The sequence below is a fragment of the Atta colombica genome, unplaced genomic scaffold (genome assembly GCF_001594045.1).
Source record: "Atta colombica isolate Treedump-2 unplaced genomic scaffold, Acol1.0 scaffold224, whole genome shotgun sequence".
NCBI lineage: Eukaryota > Metazoa > Arthropoda > Insecta > Hymenoptera > Formicidae > Atta > Atta colombica.
In genome coordinates, this window is record NW_017259321.1 from 418,018 (window position 1) to 439,185 (window position 21,168).

Below are 21,168 nucleotides of genomic sequence, written 5' to 3' on the forward strand. Positions count from 1 at the left end.
GATTTAACTAACATTTTTTTATTGAGTAAATATTGTAAGTGAATGTTTACTTAAGTACTGTTCAAAAATATATATATATTTAGTATATTTTTTTTCGGTGTATTTTCGAATAAGAGATTGGAAAAATAAAAGTCTTAACTATGGCAGATCAAACGCTTAAGATCGAATGAGATAGATATCCATGCATGTGATTTTATCTTAACATCTCATTCTATCTTGTGCATATCTATATCATTGTATCTTAAGCACCGTCCTAAATATAGTAGACGAATCAAAAATTGTCTAAACGGTATCCAATCTCTTACCTGAGGATCTTTAGTTCTTGTAACGAGATTCGTCTAGACGCGGATAATTCTATTAGACTTCTTCTATTAGTCCTTCTCTCGTTCCCAAATTCTGCAACATTTTGCTTCATTTGTGTCGCGGGGGTTACTCATAGAATAATAAAAATAGAATTCCCCTCTCGCTGGAAGAAGCAGATTTATCCGTATCGAATCATCGATTTTCCATGCAAAATCTCATTTTCAGAATATCAATATAAGTGATAAAATACCGGCTCTCTCTCTCTCTCTCTCTCTCTCTGTCTCTCTCTCTCTCTCTCTCTTGAATCTTGTCAAACGTGATCCAGTACAGGGAGATTTGCGGGAACAATCGTAACAATTCCAACCGAATTTTTAGGCGCTTTTCGCAGATAGTTCTTCTAGCGGGTTTACCTCGCGTTAGTGCATCAGATCTATATTGGAATAGTCCTCTTCGACTCCGATTCGTTTGAACGGTGCTTTTAACACGAATGTGCAATCACAGGGAGCGAGTGCTATAAATCGGAACGGAACTCTTTTTGATTTTCTCGGATTCGGTCCTACATAGGAATGCGTCAATAGTGTTTAAATCAGGTGCGGCACTGGTCGCGCAATGAGGAGGAAAGGGCGACGTATATAGATAGGTAGGTTACAAACTTTACAGAAGGAGATAAATCGAGCTGAAGACAAAAAGACACTTTCCAATTACGGCGTGGGTTCCGGTCCTCGTGGCCTCGGTGTAGCTGACGGCCAGTTAGGTACAAAGAGACGAATCGACGTCGATAACTTGGCGCGCGCATCATTTGAGCGCCAAATACCATGTCGGAAAATATCGGATTTCCGCGTAAACGAGGCGTGCCGTCCAGAGAAGAAGACAGAAGGAAGAGAAAAAAAAGAGAAGGAGAAAAAAGAGAGAGAGAGAGAGAGAGAGAGAGAGAGAGAGGAGACGACAGATCGTCGAACAATTCCATACATTCGTGAATGTACGCGACTAATGTATATGTGGAAATGATATTATTTTGCCGATGTTTCGTACACGCGACTGAACCATTGTTGATCGAAGGGTGTCTGTCGATCTGTCTATCTTTGCTTCGTTTGTCCGAAGATCCCGCTTGAGAACACTGTTAGAATTCGCACGGTCGATGTCGCACAATCTGCGCGTATAATCGTGCGAAATAATAATACTTAATGCAAAATTGCATGAACGATTTCGATGAGAAACGATTTAAAAAAGATGATCTTATTTTCTGTGATATATATTTAAATACATATATTGCTTAAAAATTTATTCATTATTAAAATGTTAATTAAAAATTTCGTTTGTGATAATTTCTTTATATTTTCCTATCCATAAAATATCAATAAAATTTTAGTAAGTTAAGTATTGCGTTTGATAAAATTAAAAAATTAATAAATTACGAATTTATTTATGAAAATAAAAATTTCTATTATTATTTCTGATAATTCATTCGAATGACATTTAAATTAAAATTATTGTATTGCTATTTTATACTGAATGTAATGATAATAAAATGATAATAAATAAGTAATACACAGAAAAGCAGATACATAAACAATAATGATAGTACGTTTATTACGTGAATAATGTGAGAATTATGTGAAAAGAGAGGAAGAGAAGATCAATATTTCAATGTAGGTTAATTGTATTTTACATAGCTTATAATTTTAGTATCACTGAAAGTCCTTATTCGTAGCTAATTTTAAACGTACATGTGTATCGTACGGGAAGAACATCTGTATCTGACAGTGCAGATCTAGATTCGCCCTCGAATCGTTTGATACCGATTTGCGATTTCACCACATAATGTATCCAAAGGCACGAAACATATATATTCACCGTTATTTCACGAACGTTTCATGATGCGAGAGATACGATTATCGAACTCTGGATAAAAGCACTCCAGGCGCGCTGAGTTTAATTAGATTTTTATTCGGGCGCTTTATCGGAGGGTAATAAAATAACTGCGCGAATATTTAGCGATGGTACCGTATTTAGCATTGGAAACGGCTCGGCTCGATTTATTTACGCGAGTAGCCGTATCGCAGAGTTGGCAATTAGCGATCAATCGATCGGAATTAAAAAATATGAAATTTTGATCTCTCGCTGATAACTGTGATTAATGGTGAGTAATGTCGATCATCCTAGAGAGGGATGATGGACCGGCAGCAGGATTGATTGCGTGCGCTCTCGACTGCATATTTTATTCGTATAAATGCCGCTTATGCATCACTGACGGACACTTTAAAAGAGCTGATAGGCAAAAAATAACTATTTTTCAATTTTATTTTGTAGTAATGGCGGTGAGTGATTCAGCTATGCTTCTCAGGATAATGTTTCCTCCATTTCTCTCTCACTCTCTCCTCTCCCTCTCCTGCTCTCTCTCTCTCTTTTTCTCTCTCTTAATACACAGGTGACAATAAAAACGAATAGAACGACTCGACTCGCCAGAGATGAGATGCCTGGAATTTCTCAGACAGTGGCGAAACTTTGTTTGCTTCGTGGACTAAGAATTAAATTAAAAGATGCGTCGCGTGATAGAGAGCATCCACCAGCTGTCTGGTCACATCACAGCGATACATTACTTCCCCCCCTCTCCCCCCCCCTCTCTCTCTCTCTCTTTCTCTCTCTCTCTCTCTCTCTCTCTCTCTCTCTCTCTCTCTCTCTCTCTCTGTCTGTCTGTCTGTCTCTCATACCGTTCTTTTAATACTCATCAAATTGGATTCATTTATCTCCCTAAACTTTTTAGAAAATCTTCCTGATTCAAGCCGTTAACACTAAGCGATGGGAATAAATTGAAAGTCTTTTCTCAACCGAGGAAAAGTTCCGTCTCGGAACGGTAACTTTGCGTGCATCAACTTCAGTAATTAGCTTTATATTAATTAATAAATTCTCTCGCAGTTACGTTCATCTTTCTTATTCTCTGCTCGTATACAGCATAGAAAATACTCCAAGCAACCTTAATTTTAATGGCGGAATACTTAATTTTTGGAAATTTTTCTTTCAACAAAATCTCGAGGGTAGAAGGATTAGAATCTTTCGATACATTAAAAATTCAATGCTGTGTTAAAATTCTAATGAGATACTTCTTAAGATCAAATCAGTAAATCTTTAATAAGGAATTCTTCATACGTTCTAATAGAATTTGATTGCTCCTATTTCGAATAATTGTAAAAAAAATAAATTATCTCAAGACGTAATTCGTTCCGATAGTATAAAGGCATTATTTCGTGCTTGTCTAAAGTCTGAATGCGAGCCGAGGCTACACTCGACTAATTGATCGTTAAGAGCATCCCCCTGAGCTCCGAACCGTTTTCGCGCGCTCAAACAGAGACAAGCGCTTCTTTGTTTTCGAACGAGGAATTCTAGCACCGCAAAGCGCCCCTCGAGGGCTCGTGGCTTAAGCCGGAAACGCGCGATTCGAGGATTGCCGCTGCAGGTGCGGCCGTTCGTAACTAAACTTCATTTACTTCAGCTCTCGCTCACGATCTGTAACCACTCACGAGCCTGACTACGACCCAATCAAATTAGAAGAGCGTTCAAAGTATCGGCGTCGTTGTCGCAAATGCATTCGTCTATTTCTTAAAACTTGTGTAAATTAGAGAATAATATAAATTAGCTCGAATAAATAACTTTCGACGTCGGGACAAATTTTATTAATTGTATTAGGTGTACAACTTTGCTTCCGCCGTTTTCTTATAGATGGTTTTAGCGGTAAGTGGTGATCGAAATAAATAGATCATAGACGTCATACAACATAAACTTGGGCATCTGTCAACATAACCCCATAGAAACATTAGTCGATTTGTGTCTGCATCATAAAGTTATTCTCGATTGAAAATGTCAGTTTACGAATCAAATTCTCGTCATTTGCGGGAGGTTTTAATTTTTTGCTTCAATATGAAGAAATCTGCGGCTGAGGCTCATCGAATGCTCTCAAATACTTATGGTGAGGTCGCTATTAGTGAAAGAACGTGTCGTGAGTGGTTTCAACGCTTCAAGAACGGTGATTTTGACGTCGAAGACCGGCATAGCGGTGGAAGAGAGAAGGTTTTCGAAGATGCAGAATTGGAGGCATTGCTTGAGCAAGACTCGTGTCAAAATCAAGAAGAATTGGCACGATCATTGGGAGTGACTCAACAAGCCATTTCAAAACACCTCAAAGCCATGGGAATGATTAAGAAGCAAGGAAGGTGCCGTACGAATTGAAGTCGAGAGATGTTGAACGGCGTTTGTTTGCTTGTGAACAGCTGCTTGAAAGGCAAAGACGGAAGGGATTTCTGCATCGCATTGTGACTGGAGACGAAAAATGGATTCATTATGATAATCCCAAGCGCAGAAAATCATGGGGAGTTTGCGGCCATGCTTCCACGTCGACAGCCAAACCGAATATTCACGGCTCCAAGGTCATGCTCTGTATTTGGTGGGACCAGCTCGGCGTAGTGTATTATGAACTGTTAAAACCGACTGAAACAATCACAGGCGATCGAACGCAATTGATGCGTTTGAGCTGAGCATTGAAAGACAAACGGCAATACAACGAACGATAAAGTGATTTTGCAGCATGACAATGCTCGATCCCATGTTGCGAAAGTGGTCAAGACATACTTGGAAACGTTGAAATGGGAAGTCCTACCTCACCCGCCGTATTCTCCAGACGTTGCTCCCTCTGACTATCACTTGTTTCGATCAATGGCACACGGCCTGGCTGAGCAGCACTTCCGGTCTTATGAAGAAGTAAAAAATTGGATCGATTCGTGGATAGCCTCAAAAGATGACCAATTTTTTCGACGCGGGATTCGTACGCTACCCGAAAGATGGGAGAAAGTAGTGGCCAGCGATGGACAATACTTTGAATCATAAATGTATAATCAGTTTTTTACAATAAAGCCTCGAATTTCGGAAAAAAACCGCAGAAGCAAAATTGTACACCTAATAAGAATAAATTTGATCACTCTAAATCTATAGCAATAAAATTTCACTGCATTAAATTTAAATTTCGATACAGGCATTAGTGGCAATTGCGCCAATGTTACTGCCAGTAAATTTTACTGCAAGATGATAATGGAAAATCCATTCGATAATTGGAGTGAAAAATTTACTCCGAAAAGGAGTGAATTTAGAGGTTAGAATAATAATGACAGAATAATGTCATTCCAAATCCAGATAACAAAGCCTACGAAGACAGATTTTGACTAGAAGATGCTATCAATCTGTTAACCTATTAACCTTATTTTTAAATATAAATTTTTGTAAAAATTATATACGTTATAAATTTAATCTATCTAATGGTAAAATAATGGTTTAATGATATAATGATATATACGTATATAATTTTGACGACAGTGCGCTATGTCGCTAAATGCACTCCTTGCAGTAACATTCAATGCGTTATCTTGCAATGCATTACTAACTAATGCTTAAATCACTTCGATTAATCGAATGAAATAGTTCACTCCTTTATGTAAGAATAGATAGATTAACTTCAAAGCAGTGAAAATCCGTACTTAAAGCAATGACTGCTACTCACTTTTGTTAACAATAAAATTTGCTATAGATTTAGAGTGACACGTTTATTTTCTCTAAACATTTTTTTTTTAACTCGATCGAGTCAATAGTAATTTATTTTCCACCAATAATTAAGCTCTCTTTCTTTTAAAAAGAAACTAATGATATTTGTTATTTATGACTCAATCATTACAACTCATCACACCTTCTTTATCGCAGCGCTGGCTACTTTTGGTTAATCCTCAATTCGTGACATGTCTTTTTTATCATCTAGGATAACATTGGAGGATGATTTGGAGTATTAATTTTTCAGAACTTGCTAACAGAAAAGCAATCGAAAACTTTGGCTTTAATCCTAAATTTTTTGTGCGCTCTTAATGAGTGAAAATAAATTCGAAAAGAAGAGAACAATACTTTTCGAAAAAACGAAATTATTTAATAAAAGATTTAATAAATATTTCGATATGCACATGTATTTTTGAATATGTTAATTGGGTAATGTCAAATTAAAAAATTGAATAAATGAAATTATCAGTTGAACAGTTCATTAATTTGTAAATAATAAAGAGATAATCGGAGAAAGGACTTAGACTGAGTCATTCTGGTTTCAAACCAGAGATTCTTCATGAATACAAGTCAATATAAATTCATGTTATCCACGTGGAAATTTTGCGCGCGCGCGAATGAATATTTTTTCCATTCATCGTACACCGTACGTTCTTTGCGGTAATCGGCCCGTCGGATCGTAAATTAGTAAATGGATCCTGCAATTTTAACACGCGCTCCATACCCATCCGCGGATATTATTCCCTTCGCATATTTTTTTCGACGACGGACGCGACGTTGCGTTAACTGTAAAAATGCGGAAAAAAAATTCGAAGTCGCAGGGATGAAATTCGAGCAAATGTAACTCGCGCTCATCAGTGATTATTCTGTGATATCCGTAATGTCATGGAATAATGAAATATATTCGCGAACACAAATGACGAGTGAACATACATAGGAAAACGTGATGGTAATGTTTTTATGATATCTAAACGTTTTCTCGAAATTAACATCAAACAAACATAAACACTACAATAATAAATTAAACTAAATAGATATATGAATAATGTCAGTTTCTACCAATGTATAATCTCAGTTGAACAGTGATGAATATGGGTGAGAAATTCTCTTCGAGAATATATTTTTTTGATATAAAAGCAAAACGGGATTTTTTTTTAATATTGCAGTTTGGAACTCCCAAATTGATAAACTCAAATAATGAATTTAACTTACTTTTTATCTTTTTCTATTCTTAGAATTAGAAAAAGGTGAAGAATATATTGAACAAAGATTAAAGTACATTGGTTAAAGATTAATCTACATTGGTAAAAACGGATATAAAAATCAAATAACTAAAGAAGTATCTAATTACGAGCGATGCTGAATCTTGGTGTCTAATAATCTTTATGTAAACTTTCCATCGACAAGCAATGTTGAATTTTAAAGGCATAGCAATTATCTGATTCAATAAGAAAAATACGATTTCTATGATAGTTAAAATTCGTTGTTGAAGTTTTCACAAGTGTAAAAATTTTTCAAATTTTTATACAGTCCGAATATAAAAATCTGTAGTGAAGTTCAAAGATTTAGTTACGTTTTAAGTTTGATAATTTAATAACTCAGTTAATATATGTAAAGATGTGTTTAAAATTTGTACAAAAATGTTATCAGGTTATTAAAATCCAATCTCCATCATATTTGATTTCTTTTAATTTGATTTATAAATTGCTATGTTACGAGATATTGCTTAAACTCAAAATTGCTGTGACAATTCAGAAATAGAAATTTTAATGGATTATTTTCGATTGTTGAACTTAATTAATTTTTACTGAAAAACTCAATTTTTATCTATACGTTTTTACCCTCGGCTAAAGATTAAAACGCACGAGCCGCAGCTTCACACGATATTGCGGATATCGTCACTTCCAGACGGACCGTGATTAATCGGTTCGTCGTGTGTACATATCCCCCTTTCGGACTGTAGCAATTTCTTCCATTCATTAGAACACCCCAGTGGGCAGCATGCCACACGCAAACGTCACGGTCGAGATAACCGGAAATGGCGTTTCGCGCAGGATTGCGGCTTGTTTACACGTTCTCGTTAACCCGGAGATCTCTTGCGGGAGTCTTAAATCGTAGAGGAACTTTCGTACCGCGTGTAAATCGAATTAACAGTAAAACGAAGACTCGTTTCATAAAACTTTATTATCGGAGACACATTAATGGATTCTGATTTATCGCTATTGAATCTGATCGTCCAACAATAATCCATTTATCTATTGCTATCGAATTATTAAAATTACATTTTTTTCAAATTTAATCATACCAATATGTAAACTTTTCTGGAGCTGACATTAAAATTATTTAGTTGTAACGTTAATGCTTATTAATTAATATCTATAACGCAGTTATTGACGCTGAATCTGCGAGACCCATTTAATTTATGTTAACTAAGACACTAATTAGGTAATTTCAAAAACCAAAATGACATAACTCATACTCAAATGAATATGTGTGTGAATACTAATTTTATTTTAATTATTTAACAATTATTTAAATTTGTAAATGTAATATAAAGAATATAATTGAATGAGTTCAATAGATCCACCATCAGCTTCGGAGGGTTAATAAACATTACTTATACATTTGGAAATTTATTTATAAATATTTAAAACAAAAATCACAGCAATTTATGAAAATAAGCAATTTTTACAGGTTTTTTCAATCACATCCAATCGGTTTCATACATCCGAACGAAATTATTCCGTTGGAAATGCAAGGGTCCTCGTCAACACGATTTTTTGGAGATGATTTTTACACGCTGAATTATCGGCGATTTCAGAGTTCGCGATCTCGATCGCGAGATTAAGGCCGAGGCAAAATCGTCGCGCAGTTGCACGACTTTTTCATCTTCCTCTCCTTTTTCTGCTTCTTTCTATTCCTTTCTCGTCCTTATCACACACGTGCCTCGTCGCAATGAACTACCGCGTCAGCCGACTTGCGTACTACGGCTCGTAATAGGCCGTAATACCGATCTCTCTCTTCACCCTTCTCCGGCCGTTCATTCATGAACGGCGGAACGAGACCAGAACTTTTCACGCCGTCAACCCGATTCATTCCGCTGATGGAAATCGACGTGGAAATGCGGAACAAAGAGCGCTATGCTCCGCGCCTATTTCGTCGAGCATTCTCGAGATAACGCGCGTGTACGCTCACAGAGAGTGCAAAGAGAATAACATAGCGCGTGCGCGCGAGGTACTACCGTACGCTCATAGACGAACTGGAGAAGGGTTATTTTCTTGTTTTGCTCTCGCATCGAAAAATCCGTGGCGAAAAAGAGGGTAAAAAGCGAAGCTTTCCCTCTTGGATTTTCGATACCGTTCGCGGAGTATCGCGCACAACGTGTATATTCGCTGAAGCTAAACGTGTACGTACTTATATATGTATATAATATACAGGATGTCCCAGACTATAACACTTTAATAGCAAATTCCTGAGATCACTTCGAAAATCCTAATATCAAAATATCGAGGCTATAATTTTTAAATGAGAAAGGTTTAAAGTTATTCGACTGAACTGTCCAAAATTTGCGCACTCAAGTATGAATATTGTACAGTAGGGAATAGAAGAGAATTTAGAAGAGAATAGAATTGATGCTTAAAATCATCTTTACTATATTGTACAATGTGTTATGCCTATAGTGATCCTTTAATAAGAGTTAGACATTTAGACATGAGCCGCAGTATATGCAAAGTAATAGTTTTAACAAAAATCTGTGAAAGAGAAAGACGCTTTACTATTTCTTTCTCATTTTATTCTATCTTTTTTTTATTTATTTCTCTTTTAGAAGTTGTTAAAACAATTTCTAAATGTTGATTTCTAATTGCTGATTAATTAAAAATAGCTTTCTCATACACAAACTTTTAGGCTCGATTGGATTAACGTTATTTTGACTTTAAGCGAGGCTTAAAACTCTCTCTATCTCGGCTTTAAAAAGAGAAGGTATGTATTTTAAACCTTGCTTAAAGTCAAAGTTAGTGTAATCGGGTCTTAGTAGAGGATTTCTAGTCGTGCCTTAGCACGCGAATTTTGGATAGTTCAATTAACTAACTTTAAACTCTTCTCATTTAAAAACTACTATATCCTCGACATTTTGGTATTAGAATTTTCATTTCGATATAATCTCAAGAATTTGCTATTAACGCGAAGTCTAAGTCACCCTGTATGCCTTTGATGTATCAAAAATATATGCGAAAATCCTTGATCTCGCTGTTTTCATTGTCTCATTTTACGAGCGTTTATTAAAGAATCTGTGTTTAAAGTATCATGTATACCCTGCGTGTAATAGAGTTTAAACAACATCAAGCGAATCCGCGTATCTCGCGAGAGATACCTGCCGTTCCATTAACTCGGTCGTAGCAAAACTCACCCTAAGAAAACACTGTACTGCGTCTTTGCAGGCAATAGTGGTGGCGGCGACGGCACGCCGTTAAATGGCGCCGTTAATTCCGAGCTTCGTTGGTCGTCCGGCGCCCTGGAAATCCGTGAGACCACGACGGCGGGTAAACACGCCGTTGCAACCGCGGAGATACATCCGGGTGATATTCTGTTAGTCGAGCCGCCGCTGGCGGGCTGTCTCCTGCCCGAGTTCTACGGCACCCATTGTCAGCATTGTTACGCAAGGTGAGGAGAAAATTGCCGTCGAGTTCTCTCACCCGGGTGTATCCCCTCGTCTTCTGCCGGATTTAATGGACGCGAGCCTTGGGTGACGGCGTAATCCGCCGTGTGTAGCTTCTGCTTTGTCTACGTACGTGGCAAGCCCTTCTTCCCCATTTGCCTCTCCTCTCTCCCACCGTTATCCGCAGCTTTTTACGGATAAACCCGCGATGGCGAGAGAGAGAAAGTGGATTTCATTAACCCGAGCGACGCTCGGGCGAAGCGAACGACGAACGACGTATGTGGCCGGGAAAAACTCGTTATTACAGAAAGATAAAAAAGCCGCGTGCGCTGACTGAGCCGCGAAAAATTTCAGAATGGCACGCATGTTCAAAGTCGACCGAATTAACGAACGCGAACAAACATAAACGAACAGTTTGTTTCAATGAATGCGGTTCACGCCAGTGAACCAATAATATCAAAAATCCAATTTTGTAAAGATATCAAGAATGGATTTTTTAGACGTTACACAGAGAAAAATGTGAAGTAATATGTGCTAGAATTCTAGTAAAGCTTATAGAATTGGCAGGTCCATGTACACTGAAAAACTTTAATAAATATTTGTTTGAACGATTCTAAGTGAATATTTATTGAATGAAAAAATATAAACTTACTTGATACAAAAACCATTAATTTAACTATCTTTCTTTATGGAATAAATATTTATTTACTATAAGTAAATGTTTACTTAGTACTATTCAAAAAAATATATATTAAGATTTAATAAGTTTTTTCAGTATAAAGATAAGCTACTTATATAAAATACTACTTATATAAAATTTACTTTACTTTTCTAGTAAATATGAACAATCGTTGTGTATATTGTAAGATACTTTTTATTTATTTCATAAAGTAAATTTTATGCTACTACAATTTGATATTTCTTAATTTATAAATTACATGCATACTTAGTAAAATTTATTTTATTGATGAGTATTTCTTGCTTAGCGTTGACAAAATTTATTTTATTACACGAAAAAAAATATATAAATATATAAAGTTTTAAGAGTTGTTCGTGCTTGCACTCTTGAGAATAATATGATTTACTTTACTATAAGATAATCACTTGAATGGATTATAATTGTAATGTACTTTTTACTTTACATCTCCGATATCTTTCACTTTCAGATAAGTAAAGTCCGTCATAAATTCAGTAAAAGTAGCCAAAATATTTTTAATATACTTGTGAAAGATTATTCATTTTTCTCCGTGTAATTAAATGTTTTTCAAAATCTGTTTTTCAAAATCAGTTATGAATTCTCTTCATTTTCTAAATTAACTTCCGGATTCACGACGTTTTACAAAGTGATTTGAATTTGTGAAATCGTTCGTTACATTTGAAATCTATTACTCGAGATTGTTGATCGATCTAAATTTACCTGGATTGAATTTTGTCCTCGCACGACGATTTTTCCTTCGGCTTTTATTCAATTTACATAATTCGCTTTTTCTGGACTAACCTTGTTCTTCTTTCGATCGATTTACGAATATTCGGACAATTTTTAGGCTAAGAGCGCCGGTTGGATGCCCGAATTGCAGCTGTGTTGCCTTTTGTGGAAAGAAATGCAGGGAAGTCGCGATGGCGACGTACCATAAGTACGAGTGCAAAGTCCTGGCGTTGCTGATAGGTAAGAGCATGAATGGACAATGTCGGTATAATGTATACAACATTCGATAACGAATGTAGTTTCAGCGGACATTGTAATAACAGACGTAATTTTAATTTCCCTGCCTGCCGAAACTTAAACGGATTTAAATTTCTGTTATAAATTCACGCGATATTTGAGATTTTAAGATTAGTGACCATCACATTTTTCATAAAAATATTCTGAAAAATAGAGTCTATCGGAGATTTGCTGAAATATTTTTAAAATCCAGTATAACTAAAAGTTATTATTGATGTCTCAACCAATGTTTTTTTTAATAAAACATTATATAAATGTCTTAAGAAGAGTATCATAATATTTATTGAATGCATTTGATATGGCAATTAAAAAGATAGCATTGTGACAATTAAAGAAATAATAAACGGTATTAAGATTAGAAATAGAACCATTACATGAATATATCAACTCAAGACGAAGAAGCGTCAGTTACGGTTAAAATTTAACATTAAATTAATACATGTATTTTTTAATAAAAACATTTATCTCAGAAATGATAAATTTATGAGGTAATATTTTTCGTAATAAGTTTGTTATAGCTAACTTTAATATATAGATAGTTTTAAGATAACTGTTAGCATAAAATCAATGTAATTAAATTTGGGGGGATTAGTAATATTTCAAATTGATTGTTTTGAAAGACCGAAACTAATTGGCGCGTAGTCATTTCTGAAATAAAATTTACATATATATGTATTCGTCTAACATTCAACTTTGACCGTAATTGTGTACCATAAGTGCTTCTTCGTATTTAGTTAAATAATAAACGTCATCATAGTCATCGAGATATTTTTTTCGCTAAGTAAAAGCTACTTTACACACGCTTGGTATTATCTCGAATACCCTACGGGCCAAAACCCTTATAGGGTAATTACAAGCCGCTCTTAAATTCCTTCCCTTAGGCTCTGGCATGAGCGTGCTCAGCATGGTCGCTCTTCGGATGGTAACACAGGAGGGTCCACGAAAATGTTTGAAGATCTACGAGGAATTAAAGAAGAACGATGTGGAAAGGGTCGCGATGCTTTTAGCTACCTCTACTATGACGCCGATGGCGACGCCGGATACACACGACATGAAATCGCCGGCGAGTAGTAAGTCAGTCAAAAGAAGAATCAGACGGAGAAAACTCAAGGAATCTAGACGAGAGGAAATTAAGAAGATGATGGAGGAGAAGGGCACAAAAGAGTTCCGCGAAGGCGATGACGAGAGCGTCGACGTGGCTCCGTATAACTTGGTGACGCACGCGGACAAACGGACGAGCAAAGACTTTCTAGAGAGATCGCTGATGGCAGCCTTTCTGCTCAAATGTCTGCAGAGAGTCGGTTTTTTCGCAAACCCCTCGCCGGACGATGGTACTTATCAGCGGCCACTTTACACCCGTAACATACGCCGATTTCTTCTCGTGGGGGCTGTATTTAACTTTCGGAATAATTTACCGAATCGTGAGTAGTCGAGAGAAAGAGAAGGTGAAAAAATGTGCTTGCTCGCACAAAGGGTAAATTTTCGATTCAGCAGATTCTCCGCACGGCGTAGCGCGGCGTCCGTCCATTCGCGTAAAACCGTAATTTTAACAGTTCAGTGGAAAGAGTCGCGAAAAGTTTTTGCCGGGAAGTCAAGAACAGGGGGAAAAGAGAGAATAAAGGAATGCACAGAACGCGGGGGGAGCTATACTAATATCGGAAACTTTGGCGAGTTCGCAGAAGTCCCGGGCGTCGAGGAGATCACCGTGGCCGCCCTGCTGCTGAGGAACCTGCAGCTGCTCCAATTTAACGCCCACGAGTTTTTCGAGACGCGAATGAGTGCGGAGCATCGATTTCATGGCAGTCGTCCGGTCTACCTCGGCGTGGCGATTTATCCCTCGGTCGCCCGTTTCAATCACGACTGCTATCCCGCAGTGACGAGGTAAGCAAGTAAAGAGAAGATAAATATGTTCTTCGGGAAGTACGTCTTTGTGGAAAAAAAAATCAAGCTTTTTGCTGAAGAGAAGTGAGACCTAATGTAATCGTCACGAGCGATTAATTCGTCGTTGCTCTCTTGCCATGACCAAAGATATCTTTATTGTTCATTATAGATATCAAAAGAGTAATAGTAACTAATTCCTTAAGTTAGATAACATTTCGTCAAAATGTAAATCAATCCATTTCTGTGGTTAGTTTCAAAAGTAAATTATGTTCAGGTTAATGTACACGGAAAAAAATATCCCTGTCGTAGCTAATCTTAGTTCGTATTAAAATTTGCTATCATAATTATAAATTTATAAACTATGAAATAATTTGTTGTCATTGTTACAATATAGGTATCACAGCTAAGATATTAGCTATTATACTTATATTTTACCTGTCCATATTTTACACCTACCAGTTATCACATGCAGTTACAGCAATTACTTTCTTTTTTCCGTGTATGCACGAGTAAATAATGAACAGAATTCGATAAATAAAATAATTGATTAATATTTGATCTAGTAAATAATAAACTAAATTTGTGAGTCAAACTTTTCTTGAGTTAAATTGTTTAATTTTATTGTTTTTTTAGTTAAATTAATGGTGTATTGAGTGAGAATAGTGGCTACAGAAATGATAAAAATACCTCAAATAGAATACATAATGAATTTAACAGTTTTCTGAGAAAAACACTTTGTCTTAAGACACATCCAACTTTTACACACTATACGCACGTCGTCTTATCAAACTTCGCGTCTCGGCGAAGTGCACATGGCTCGGTTTGGCCTGATTTGCATATTAATAACGTAGCCGCGTTAAAGAGCAGACCGCGACGTAGATCGACGTGAGAACTAATTAGTATAACCAGACGGTACACAATCGCTGTGTCATCACGTGTGAATTATTAATCGACCCGCGACCGCCCGCAGTCTATTAAACGAAGTTTCTCCGGGACCCTTCAACAACTTCCCGCATTTTGTCGCCGGAAAACTCCTTTGTCTTTTCGCCAAAATTTTCTCACTTTCATCGAATTTACATGAATTCGCGAGTTTACAGGAAACTCACTAAATTGATGGATAAACAAAATAATTCCTTGTGAATTCGATTTGTTTTAATAAATAATTTTAATGATATGCTCAAGAGACAGCTGTTCGTTTCGAAATAATTTATTTAATGTATCGAATCATTTAAAAGGCGAACAATGCAATCGAATTAATTTCTCCTCCTGGGGAATATATTGATGCTTCTACTGCGAATCTATTAACGCTAATTAAGTACGTGAATTTTCGGGCAGCACTAAAACGCGCCTGTGATGACTTCGTGGGTCGCGGCCATTATACGCGAAATTACACCAGCGCGCTCATTATTCCGTAATGTCACAAACTCGTCTGCACTACTCGGTACAAGCGGAAATTGTTACTGTTCACGTTATTAACATCGTCGGTGCTATTGTGATGATTACGATTATTATTTCATTGCAAAGTGATTGTGCGTCGTCCTCTTTCCATTTTTCGATTTATTAACTAGTGTACTTGATAATAACTTCCATGTGGAATATTGGATAGATAGCTGTTAACAACTTTTAACACAATATTTGGACACATTTATCATTATACATTTGATTAAAATAAAAATATCTAAATAATAATAAAAGGAATCTATGCTGTACATTTATACTGAAAATTGCAAAATATATAAAAGATACAATGTTAAATTTATAATTTCATCAATTATGTTCCAGTTATGTTTGAGTTATTTTTAATCATTCCTAGTCGCCACTGCTTCTACTTAACGTACCGTTAATTTAATTAAAATTTCAAGGGATAAATCTCAAGAAATGTATTAATTTCATTCAAATTAAGATTATCATGTATTAAGTATATATGTTAGAATATGAATGCTATTTACTTTGAAACTAAACAATTCAACTACAGAAATAGTTTAATTGGATGTGATTGTTTTGTTAATCACATATTATGAATTAAAATATTTTAAAACACTTTCAAGTTAGAAATAGCAGAATATTACTTAAGGAATTAATTTCAATTTAATCATTAAATAATCAACAATGTGAGTACATGTTAAACAAAATAAAATATTTAGTGTCAAAAAATAAGAAGAATACATGTATATATTTTTTATAATTTTCTTGTAAATATTTAATGCCCTCCGGTAAAGGCAATTTAATTTACTATTTGAATTTGATATTTTTAATTTCTTTAGAGTTACTGTTTATATAGCAAATTTTTTAGCTATAATTATAATTAATTGGCATAGTTATCATATATCGATTCGTACTTATTTACGATGGTGCATGTATTTTCATTATGGCGTTAATTAATGGAGTAAGATTAGAATTCTCCTTTTGCCGAATCGCAGATACTTCATTGGGCGACATATCGTAATAAGGGCGATACGCGGTTTGCGACCCGGCGACGTTATTGCCGAAAACTACGGACCGATATTCACGAAGAGAACTCTCGCCGAGCGTCAAAGGACACTGACGGGAAGATATTGGTTCCAGTGTATGTGCAAGGCCTGCCAGGAGGATTGGCCGTGCTTTGAGAATCTGACGAACGATTCTGTCAAGTTGAGGTATGTTCATTTAAATTCTCTGAGATCAAGCTCATTAACAAAGTAATTTAATTTAATTAAACGAACGATTGTATTGGCACTTTACTTAAATTTCTCTTCGGTTGAACGTCTTCATGTCAAGAAATTAACAAAGTAATATCTATTGGAAGTAATGCAAAGAGTTACTCATTAACGATGTCTAGAGATGTACACACTTTGTTGCCATGTACGTTTTAATTAATATAGTTAACAGTTTCTTTCGTTTAAAAATGTCCGACTTGAATGTCCCGAAAAAAATCGAGAAATATAATGATAGTAAACCACAGTAATGAGTAAAAGCACAAGAATAGACGGAAAAAATAACAAGCGACCAAAAGAGAGAAGGAGAGAGAGAGAGAGAGAGAGAAAATGAATAAGTGAGAGGGAAAGAAGAGAGGGAGAGTGATGGAGAGTGAAAGAGAGTTAGAGATGTTTTTCGAGATCGTTAAAAACCGCAACTCCTGATGAGACGAGTTCTTCAAAGGAAAGAAGCGCTTGTACCGTAAGGATGCTCCTGTCGTCAAAGGTACTTCTGTTCGTCGTCGTAAGATTCTTATACCAACTGCAACGACACGGCCAGGTGCTTTTATCAGTTTCGCGGTAATTTTCTGGATAGTGGCACCACTACGTGGCACCATTACGTTGTGTCTTTTACGTCAACAAAACGTACGGAGTGTCGCTTCGCTGACAGTGTATGTGTATTTCTCTTAGAGAAATAAACCACGGAGTTCCTCTTTGAGGAACTCCGTGACGTCGGACAAAAGTTCAATTATGAATAATTATTTCATCATCATGCTAACGCAAATGTAACTCTTTTAAGTTGCGCATCTTCGTTGATGTTTCAGCGGTTGGGATTTATATAATATCAACTAAAGCATTTTTATGTTTCACATTTTTTATGATGTTATATTCTTAATTACATTTGTACGAAATATTAACGAATCGAATAGAGAATAAGATCACGTTTTGCAAATAATCTCCAACGGAGATTTGCTTCATTCTAATTTTTTGTGATTATTTATGAACATACATAAATGATACAATAAATGGAAGACTTACGATATATTGTAAAAAATAAAATGTTAATTTTAATTTAAAAGACGTACAGTGAATTTTCTGAGACATGCAAAAATGTTAAAATTAATTTTTGTGTTAATTTTAACATTTTTGTATGTCTCAGAAACTCCACTAAATGTCTTTAAATTAAAATTAACATTTTATTTTTTACAATGTAAAAGATAAATTTTTTTTCACTGAAAAGAAAAAAAATCGATTCTTCAAATTGTTATTAAAATGATCATAATTGTAAAACACTTCTATAAGTCAAAAATATCAACAAAACTATTATAATTTATATTATATTTTTTATATTCTTAAAATTCACTTCTGATAACGGAATAATTTTGGAGATTGAAAAATACGTCAAATTTTCTGACATAAATTATAATTCGATTTGATTTCGATTTGATTTTTATCGATAATATCGTAATAAAATTTTCATGACAAGAAAGATTCTGTAAAATATTCTTTTGACATTTTTTTTCTCGAGGTGTCCTACGGTAGGATGTGGCGGACTGCACTTGCGATCCCGGCAGGGTAAGCCGATAAAATGCCCAGACTGTCAAAAGAAAATTTGCTTGGAGGATCGGCTTGCATGTCTACGGGAGTGCGAGGCTCTGTACGAACGTGGATTGGCCAGTATGGAAAACGAAAGGGTCGATGAGGCGATCGAAACACTCTGCGACGCCCTGAAGAGATTTCACCAAGTCGCCTGTCCACCGCATCGGGACACACACCTGGCCGAAATTGCTTTAAGCTCCTGTCTGGCTGACTACGGGAATACTTGGCGACCGGCGGCGCTTTGAAGAAAGCACAGATGGAGAAGGAAGCTGACTTGAATGGATTCTGTAACCATGCGGATGACCGCGGTGGCAGTTCTCGAAGATGTCCTTCGAATAAAAGAGGAACGTTTGATCATAGATCGTGGACGTTTGGTCGAGCCAATTTGGCGCACATTATGACACGTTGAGATATATCCGCCCACGACATATTCTACATCTTATTTCAGACAAAAATTTATTGTTTAGAAACATTTTTGTCCTAATCGGTATTCGCGAATCCAGTGAACTTTAATAGTTTTGTCAATTACAATAAAAAATTGTTTATATTAAATGTTTTTCTATGTTTTCTAATTGGTTATTGAAATTTTTATGAAGTAAAACAACTATTGTTTTACTAAGATGATACTCGTACATATAAAATGACAAAAGAATATCAATTAATAGATTAGAGTTTCATTTGAATCTCTCTCTCTCTCTCTCTCTCTCTCTCTCTCTCTCTCTCTCGATAATTGTTTTTTTTGTTTTTAATTCTTTAATAATTTTAAAGATTATATTCTATATTATTCAGTCTTTCAATTGGTTTAAGCTCTTCTAATAGAAATATATGACTGGTATTGATATGACCATTTCATAAGACTATTGCTAAAACACATGTTATAAATCTTAAATACATTATTATTTTAGTTATTTATATTTAATCTTTATTATATTTAATCTTTATAATATTAGCTTTCATTGAAGATTGCTAAAAGATTAGCAATCTTCTGCCAAAATATATATGTTATTTTTATATCATATTTTTAATATATTTTAAATTTCGATAAAATGCTTTTTATATAATTATTTGATCAAAATTTACAACATCAATTCTCATTAGTCCATTTTCATCATTTCTTGATATATTTAGAATTCTTGTCCCAAAAATTTATTTATTTGTTAATATTTACATAATTTTAAGTAGCATAATCTTATTCCTCGAATTTTAAAATGAAAAAAAAAATTATTTTATTACGTTAAAGATGCATTAATTTGAAATTACACCGAAACCGCAAATATCAATTAACGAAATTTCAGAGTGAATACCGATTAGAGCGCAAGAATGTAATGAATAAATTTATATATCTTTCCTCTAACTTTAGCATTGCCTTAAAGAAACTAAGATAAGATAATGTGTTGAAAGTGTTAATCAATAAAATTTGAGCAATATACTCTTTTTATCTTTTTAAAATTATAATATTATATAATATTATATAATATTATAAATAATATTCCAATTAAATAATTGAATAATTCTTCCGATTTAGATTATTCAAAATCATTGTGTACTTGAAATTTTTTTCTGTGGCAATTCTTTTTCAGATTACTACAATTTGGATAGAACTTCGCGCGAGAGAAGAACGTTATCTTTATTGCCTTTATAAAATCGCCAAGCAGTGTAATAAAAAACTTTTCGCAGAAGAGGATATAGAATGGAAGGATTCTACTTGCTGCGCGAACGATGTCACGTCGCTCGCATAACGTCGTACAATTTGCACGCGTTATTACCCGTCCATACACGCACCGCACTGCGGCCTCTTGTATTCGCGACGATTAACGGCACACGGAGATAGCGATAATTGATATTGCGAGCGTGAAACGGCTGCGCGAGTAGATGTTCGGTATCGGGGAAATTAGCAGCCGAGGCGTTTACCGAGGCGTCGACCTGGAAGTCAACTTTTTTAATTTCACTTGTACACAGAGCACAGGCAATCAATTAGTTCATCCAAGATCTCTCCTGATTGCCTTCGCTGTGTGTATATCTTATAGATGTGTGTAGTGCATGGTGTATTGTATCTCTATCTGTGAAAAAGATACGATCGGGGAGTTTCTGATAAGTCGTATGGCTTTTTGTTTCTACATCTTCCTCTCGTGTTCAACCAATTGCGAAAAGCATGGAATTCTACAATCTTAACGTTAAGAAATTTTGTCGTCTTGTTTAACAACTACATTTATTACTTGGGAGAAATATTTACAACAGACTCCCCCCCTCCCCCCGGAGAAAATTATTTACAACGAAATAATAAAGTATAGCGTCTTTCATTTTCCATCTACAACTTTTTTTACATATATAATATTGAAAGCATATATTTTTAAATTCCTTTTACATTCTCTCCGCTTGTTTTTTTTTAAATAAAATGATTTAGTAAAATTTTTCTTTCGAATATGCGGACAACGTTCTCTCGATAGACCGTATATTTATATATATTTATCATGACGGTAAAAATACGTACAGACTACCAAATATATGTAATGGTTGCGTGCTCACGTATAGCATATATTATATATATATATATATATATATATATTCGGATTAAGACTCAAATCCGACACAATTCATTAATCTTTTTCTTCTATTCGTGACAATCGTTGAATCGTTCTACAACATTGAGCCGTTATTTTCAAAAGTGCATTGTGCAATATGTCGAAAATGATAAATATATCAACGAATTATCAAACTATTTCTATAATCATATAAATATA

The 21,168-nt window shown here is 35.2% G+C and overlaps 1 protein-coding gene across 1 annotated transcript in view; it reads left to right on the forward strand.

The window, feature by feature from the left end:
* The window catches only part of LOC108688008 (SET and MYND domain-containing protein 4), a 42,340-nt gene extending 23,498 nt beyond the window's left edge, over positions 1-18,842 (forward strand). The window contains exons 4-9 of the mRNA XM_018194069.1: positions 10,332-10,554; positions 12,094-12,215; positions 13,154-13,603; positions 13,952-14,153; positions 16,574-16,789; positions 18,357-18,842. Of these exons, the coding sequence (XP_018049558.1) occupies positions 10,332-10,554; positions 12,094-12,215; positions 13,154-13,603; positions 13,952-14,153; positions 16,574-16,789; positions 18,357-18,672 (1,529 nt within the window). The 3' untranslated portion in view covers positions 18,673-18,842. The remainder of the gene's footprint in view (positions 1-10,331; positions 10,555-12,093; positions 12,216-13,153; positions 13,604-13,951; positions 14,154-16,573; positions 16,790-18,356) is intronic.
* Positions 18,843-21,168: the final 2,326 nt, after the last annotated feature.